General features: G+C 37.3%; 1 protein-coding gene across 1 annotated transcript; it reads right to left on the bottom strand.

Moving 5' to 3' along the window:
- Positions 1-103: 103 nt before the first annotated feature.
- Positions 104-7,542, bottom strand: LOC132177184 (coatomer subunit beta-1). Its single transcript, XM_059589430.1, has 6 exons — positions 7,366-7,542; positions 4,289-6,341; positions 2,878-3,387; positions 1,988-2,073; positions 471-721; positions 104-374 (listed from the first exon to the last, which is right to left on the bottom strand). Exons 2-5 carry the CDS (start codon positions 6,332-6,334, stop codon positions 517-519), a joined length of 2,847 nt encoding a protein of 948 aa, XP_059445413.1. The 5' UTR covers positions 6,335-6,341; positions 7,366-7,542; the 3' UTR covers positions 104-374; positions 471-516.
- Between the last annotated feature and the right edge of the window lie 190 nt (positions 7,543-7,732).

The following is a 7,732-nucleotide window of genomic DNA, read 5'->3' as shown; positions in this document are numbered from 1 at the left end:
GATTCGGTTAAAACTTGAAAGGAATCAAAAGCAAAAAATTAGAGGTTTCTGAGAAGGTGATGGTAATTGTTTATCATTACTGAACAGTATTATCAACACCCAATGAATTGGTTGAAAATAGCAACACAAGAATAGCCAAGTAGATATATAAACTAATGTCACAGTATGTATAAATTTGTGAATCAACCTTACAGCTAGAAACTAGCTACAATTGAATTTTTATGAAAATTTGGAGCAAAAATCTTGTCCAGATGCAAGTAAAAGAAATACTGCATTGTTGCCGCAACCTCGTAAAAGTATAGCTCCAGAATGAATCCAATGACACGAAGAAAACAAAAAGCCACACTTAATCCTCCTACTTTGGGAGCAAGAACCTACACAAATCGCAGTTAGAAATAGAAATTCAGATTAAAAAGAAAAAGGAAAAAGGAAAAGAATAAATTATCCTCTTAGAGGAGTAACATGAATACCAGCAATGATGTGAAACGGTAACACTAATGTTGACTGTACTAACGACTAACGTCCACCCTTCTGCTTGAGTGTGATCTTATCTCCCAAACTCAGAGCAATCCCTTGGGTCTTGCTTCTTATCCTGATGTAGCCACTCAGCTTACCATCTGCCTGTTTCTCTATGCTCACATTCACCAAAGCATCCTCCCCGAACACGCTCTTCGCATACAAGTTGGCTGCCAGGAATCCACACTCACCATCTAGTGCTGACCTGAAAATGCAAACCACCCAAGAAAAGATAACAAAGGAAAAATGGATGGATAGAATACCAGCGAATACTAATATCATGACAAAGAGAAACAGAGCACATATGGGAATATTGTCTCTGGACAGCACCTCAATCAGCAATTTGGGTACTTGTTCCATGGTAAACATTTTATGCCTTCATTCCTGTTTCTGGCTTCGCATTCCAGAATTTTTTTTATTTTTTTATTTTTTATAATTTAAGTCTAACTATTGAGATAGGAAGGCAGCAACTTCAGTAAGCCCTCCTTCCCAACCATTGGAGGAGCTTGAGCTCAAAAATTAGAAATAAGCTCGAGTGTTGGTCGACATAATTTAATGCGACTTAAATTGGCTTGATCTCCCCCAGAGGTCTCAGACAAAAACAAATGCAAGCCCAATCATAATAGTTTAATAAATTTTAATTCATATGACATTATACTCGTATGTATATTGGTCATAAAAGTGAAAGGCTTGGTTAAATTACTAATCATAAGGCTGCACTACTGTAATCATCAACTCAACTTGTAATATTTTTTTTTTCTTGGTAAATTACATGCACCTAGTGGATGTTGAACCCACAATCACTATGGCCTATTGACACTAGTAATGAACATTTATTGTGCAAAGCATGTTGTATGAAATTTATCCAAATAGCATTACTTACAAAGTTCAAGGAATATGAGTCATTTTTCATTTCATTTGCACGTGCCCCACCCCGAGGCGGGTGTTGGGAAAAAAAGAAGAGAAAAAAGAACAAATAGAAAGAGAATGTCTCAGTAACACGGCAACCTAAACTACTTAACCAAGCCCTTTAATCTTAACTACTTGGGAATGAGTTACACGAATCCCTTTTCACCATTCAACTCCATCATAGACAAACCAACAATGACCTACACAGCTTAAACTGCAATCCAAATCCAAACTCATCCCAGCCTGGCCCAAGTTTCAGCCTCAGTATCAAGCCTAGGCACCTTTCCACTAAAGCAGTGAAGTCCAGGCAAATATTATCATCTTCCTACTTGAATAATGTACTAGCAAAGACAGTTGTAATGTTTTTCATGTGAAGCCACAACTAGTCACACCATAACAAGCAATTCAGTCAACTACTTTTTGTTCCCAATGTTTTTGAAAATGGTAACTATTTGCACTCAAATCCATATACAGTATTTGAGATCACTAATCCCACACCTATCACATGCTCACTGCCAATCAAGTTGGAATTTTAGCCAGCCAACGAGTAGAAATAACTCACGTTGCAGTTAGGCACTTCATGTTGGTTGATTTGATAATATGGTAAAGGAATTCCTTCTCTTCTTGAATTACAGTGTTAACAGCAACCTGCAGCATAACACATTCACATCCACATTAATCAAATTCATTAACCAAGCACTACTGTGAAAGAAGATGTTTGTTCAGAAAGGGGAAAACTACTAAAAGAAGCAGAGCTTTGTGAAAAAGTAGAAGCAAGGACATAGAGGAAGGACGCAAGTTAAAAGCAGCTCTGGCTTTATGAAAGTGCAAATACTGCTTGAATATAAAGGAGAAACCCAATGAGTACAAAGACCAAATTTCTGCCTACTAGGGTTAACAATTCTTATCTTTAATTTAAGCTGAATATGCCATGCTAACATTTGAAGAAGCTTGTTTTTGGCATAGTTTCATTCTTGATCCAACAATTACATGAGTGTGAAAAGATTATAGGAGGCCTAATGTTCACACACCTTAGACATATAAGCTCTTGAGCATTAAGCCAAAAACCCAAAAAAAAAAAGCTCTTGAGCATTAAGCCAAAAACCAATGTTGTCTTCTTTTTTTCTTTTTTCATTTTAAGCTAATATTATAGCATTACCAAAAGTATTCAAGCAAGATTGATTTTCTTACAATGTTATTTCAGCCTTGAGGGCATATCTTTTTACCGTTTGAGACTAGAACCAAATCTTTGGCATCAACTTCAAACTGTTAGAACTATTGATTTCCCAACCATAGAGGAATTGATGACTGAAAGAGGTGCAAATAAATCACTGCTTCATAAAATACTAGTAGAGACTTTGGTTGAGTCCCGATAACTAGTAAGTTGCTCCCTTTTAACTATGCAAAAATTAGCAGTTTTATTGCATAAGTAAAGAAAGGAATTACAGATACCTTGTTTTCCCACTCAAACTCCGCCCACATGGTTCTAAAAGCTGCATCACTACAAACTGCAGGTGAGATGTAGTCCATGATATCTATATGAATGTCATTTAGCACAACGACTGTTCGCTCATGTACATTTGAAGTCTCATAAACAATGTTCCCAAATATGACTCCAGTCTCAGTCGAGGAAACCTTGATATTGGCCTTTATTTGTTTGCTTGATTCAGGAGCTAGGGTGTAATTCTGTGGACGTTCAACAAGTTTAAGATCGCCCATTGTTGCCAACTCCAGACACAAATTCTGTAAGGTCTCCTTAGTTCGATTGATAACTGTAACATCAAGGACAATATCATAATGATGAACAGTCACATAAGCTTCAGCATACACTGGATCGCTAAATCCAGTGAGTTGGAGAATGCGGTTAAGCTTATTTGCATCATCCCCATCCTTCACAAACTCTCCAGTTGCACGCTTTAGATCATCTTGGACCTCATCTTCTAGCTCCAGTTGGCTCATACCCTGGAAGTTAAATGCAGTCAGGAAACTGATATGTGTGTGTGTGTGTGAGCACGCATCATGTTATACATAAAAAAAATAGACACTAATCAATAAAAGATCACATATCTAACCATCATAAATCAAGAAACACCAATATACTCACAAAAATCAAAGTAGTTAAGAAGAGAGGAGAATATTTCTATCAAGAAAAGATAAGACCTCCATAAATTTTTGGCATCTATTACTAGTAAACATACCCTCTTAAATTAGCCTCAGAAATTTAACTTGGAAGGAAATTATACACATCTTGAGATATCCGCCCTAAATTATTATGATCTGATCTGATCATAATAATAAATTTTTTTTTTTTTTGATACTTATCAAAAAAAAAAATTTATTATGATCTGATCTGATCTTATAAATAAAAAGGAAATAGAAAGAAAATTCAAAAACTATGCAAAAAAAAGTTAGAAAGAAAGAGGCAAAAAACACGATCTGGGGCAACAGGGTTGCATAACAAGTTTATGGACTCTTTTTTTTTTTTATATTTATGCTAAGATTCAAATAAAATGCCAATCAGTGAACTGGATCCCAAAGAAAAAATAACGACAGTGAATTCAACCAACATAGCATATAAAAGACAAGAACATAGCAGGAGAAGGTCAACAAAACTTCACATCCGTGCACTCTGTTCATGTTCATTTATAGTGATACTACTAGGAATTCTATCAGTAAAACTATTGACAGTCAATCACCGATTCTGTATCTATGGCGGAAGGTCTAAAATAATCACAAAAAAGTGGAAGGACAGATAACTGTGACAAAAGCTATGAGACAGTGTCATGTTCATCAGAGTCTGTAGAACTCACACATACATTCCAATATTCACATAATTGATCACAAATGCAGAAGATTTCTATACCTTCCTGCTCTTCAAATGGTAGAAGTCAATCAGGTCATCTGGTTGTGCATGAGAAATCTGAGCCTTTGCCTTCATCTCCTCTGTTTCCCGTAATTGTTTTTCTGAGAGCATTTCAACAAAACTCTGACGGCAAGATTGCAACCATATTTTTCTGATATCATCACCAGTATTGCAGAGCAATCTTATGCAGAGGACAATCCTATCATAAGAATCATTGTCAATTGGGTGCGGAAGAACTGGAGATTGTCCTAATTGCAGCATTGAGACCATGATCAACAATGCTCGTGTAGATGCCCCATTCACTTCAACTTTAGATGGCTCAACCTCTTCCAATCTCAGAACAAGCTTTGTCAGTGTGCAGGCTACGACTGCCCCAAGGAAGAAGTCACCAGTGAGAAGAAGGGATCTCAGGTTGCCAGATGCCAAGGATCCGTGAACAAGGGTAGGAAGGGAAAAGGCAGTTTCAGAGGCAGCGCTCTGTGTAGCATAGGTGCCATCAGCAAGAATAGCTGGTCTTTTGGAAGAAACGGTCATGGAGTTTACTTGCTGAGCCTTCTTTGAAGAATCAGCAGCTTCTCCTTCTTCTGAAACTGAGTAAAAAGGTAACTCTCCAAGACACTGTGTAATGGTTGCAATGCCACTGTCAACTTCAGAAAGTGACAAGCAATACTCTCCAATGATCCAAAGAGCACAAGTACATACACGTGCAGATCGGATCTGGTAGAAAGTGTCCAATAGCCTTGTTACTATTGAAACCCTAAGTTTAGGGTTTGTTTCAATTATCTCTCGAACAAAAACAACAACATCAACAGCTGACCCAACATTGCTGTCACCCAAGAAATCCATCAACAGGTGCACCACTGTGCTCGCAACTTCTGGGAACTTGATTGCACAAGAATGAATGGCTTGAATAAGCATCTGCCTGTATTCACCATTCTTCTCAAGCTCTCCACTCTGAGTTTTAACAACTTCCTTCTTCAAAGTAAGAACAACCTCATTGATGTTTCGGGGAGTAATAAGTTCAAGAACAATGTCAAGTGTTTTCCTCCGGATGTCAAGATTCGGGCTAGAAAGTGCCCTAAGCACATCCATGATCATATCAACCATAATCTCCCTATGAGAAGACTTGAGCTCATTCAGCCGATCAAGCACAATAAGCTTCACATTGTTGTCGCTTTGAGAAAGAAGAAGCTTACAGTAAGTGTTTGCAGCAGCCCTAATAGCAGTAGGAGCAGATGACAGAGAAACAAGTGTTCCGGCACACTCTGAAATAACTGCAGTCGAAGGCGCATCCAATAAAGATGTAATGATCATTATGTACTTCCCCTTCTCACCTCGATTTGTTCTGCACACCTTTCGGATCAACTCCAATACAACCATCTGAAGCAATTCACCCCATTCAGACACCCTGTTAACATGAGTCAAAAGGTAATTAATCGCGCGATCCTGTGCACAAGTAAAGAGCATGAGAAATGCATTCCGCTTAGCCGATTGATCCTGTTCCGTGGAAAGAACCTTCTCGATCATTTCAGGTGCATCAACCAAAAGCTGCTCACCCTGTGGAAGCTTATATATTGACATCACAGCTAATATAGCATTCCTCCTTATATACGGGTGCCGATGCTCCAAATTTTGCAAAACAGACGGGATTAACGGCTCAATTAGTTCTGTCTCGTTCAAGCGGCAAAGAAACCTCAAAGTTACACCACGAATATATTCGTTTGGGTGCTGGAGGTTGTTCCTCAAATTTTGACATATCAAAATCATTTCGGGCAAGACCCTACCCTTCACATCGGTTTTGTCAATAATCTCCAAATATAGCAGCAGAAGTTTTTGGATCGTGTGGTCCTCAGAGGGCAAAACGTATCTAACAATTGTAATGAAAAGCTGAGGTAGTGTTTCACCATTCAACAAAAGCATGATGGCTTTCTTCATTGCATCAATTTTTGCAGGCACGTCATTGCCTTCAAGAGCTTCCTTAATCTCATTTGCGATCGCAGGGGTTCCTTTGTCAAAGTGAATGAGCAGAGTACAAGATTTCTCCATTTCTTAACTGCTTCCAAGAAGCACATTTGGTTCATATTAATTCACATCAAGAATTTCAAATATGAGCAACATAATTAAGAACCATAGAAAATGCATAGATGCTTTATTTCAACATTAAAAAACATTTCATTTTCAGAGGGGAGAAAACAAATAAATACATCAAGATTTAGAATGATAATTTACAATACTCCAATATACTAAAAAAAAAACATTATAAATAACATGAGCAATATGCTTCATAAGTGTCCCCTCCCACTTTCTTCCAATCCATGTGCACAACCAGTTGGCCTACCAAACTATACCAACAGCCATCTTTTTCCTAAAGTTCACAAAAAGTTCCTTCCACTCTTTCCATTCAACCTTTACATATCACCAGAAATGAAAGTTTCCAATCACTAAAAAAAATGCATTGAGACTTGCTACTTCCATTATAAGCGTTCAACCGTAATTGGAGACAAAAGCATGCGTTAATAAGTCAGAGAATATTCCAATCACATCAGATCTGAAGTTATAATTCCAAACCAAAACTAAATGAGTTTGGCTTGAAATGAATACTGGAAACAAACAATTCATCCAATTGGTTGCCGAGAAAAGCTAAAGGGAATAGAATGTCGTAGAAGCACGGCACAAGATATTTATCATTTTCTCAATTCAGATCAATTATCAAAATTCAATCCTGAAACTACAGTATCTATGTTTGGTTTCACAAAAAAATCAGATAAAAAACCAGCCTGTAACGCCAATTAAACAGCTTCAGATCCGGAAACAAGACACAGTGACAGTCTGTTTGGTTGCCGAGAAAATGTAAGAAAGAAGAAGAAAAGACATGCTATCACGAACGTTAAGATTTTTATCACGTGAGGGCATTCGACATTTTTTTGTTTTTGTTTTGAATAAGCATAACAACATGAAAATAATGAGATTCAGATTTCAATTATCTTCTTCCCCTTTCTAGTCGAATTTCTCAGCATCCAAACAGAAGGCGAATCATCAATCAACAAGATCTTTAAAAGAAGAAGAGAGAGACGAACCTTGTGGTATGAGACGGTTGAACGAGAGAGTTGGAGCAATATGTGAACTCCGCGTGCAGACTGCAACGAAATTAGATCTGAAGCGTTTGGCTATTTATACCGTAGGAATTGTTATAGGGAGCGAGCAAAGTTCCTTCTCTGTTCCCAATCTTTCTACTGTTTGCGTATTATCGCCTATCGGTTAGAGTTTTGATAGATAATTTTATAAGTTTTGTAAAGTAATTAATCCCTAGAATAATAATAAAATAAAATAAGGACAAATTAGTTTATGCTATAAAAAAGGTGACATAATTTACTTCAGCGCCAAATAAGAGTTACCAAACTATTCTCATAGTCATTGGAATAGTTCAACCATCCTTAATTATTT

Source organism: Corylus avellana, chromosome ca4 (assembly GCF_901000735.1).
Source record: "Corylus avellana chromosome ca4, CavTom2PMs-1.0".
Lineage (NCBI taxonomy): Eukaryota > Viridiplantae > Streptophyta > Magnoliopsida > Fagales > Betulaceae > Corylus > Corylus avellana.
This window is presented reverse-complemented; position numbering and strand designations above follow the sequence as displayed.

Bases quoted from the DNA above. Each gene is read 5' to 3' on its own strand.
- LOC132177184 (XM_059589430.1), bottom strand. From the start codon at position 6,334: ATGGAGAAATCTTGTACTCTGCTCATTCACTTTGACAAAGGAACCCCT. The intron at 3,388-4,288 runs GTATAGAAATCT...TTTAACTTCCAG, and splicing joins ACCATTTGAAGAGCAGGAAG to GGTATGAGCCAACTGGAGCT. The intron at 722-1,987 runs GTGAGTTATTTC...TTGCATTTTCAG, and splicing joins ATGAAGTGCCTAACTGCAAC to GTCAGCACTAGATGGTGAGT.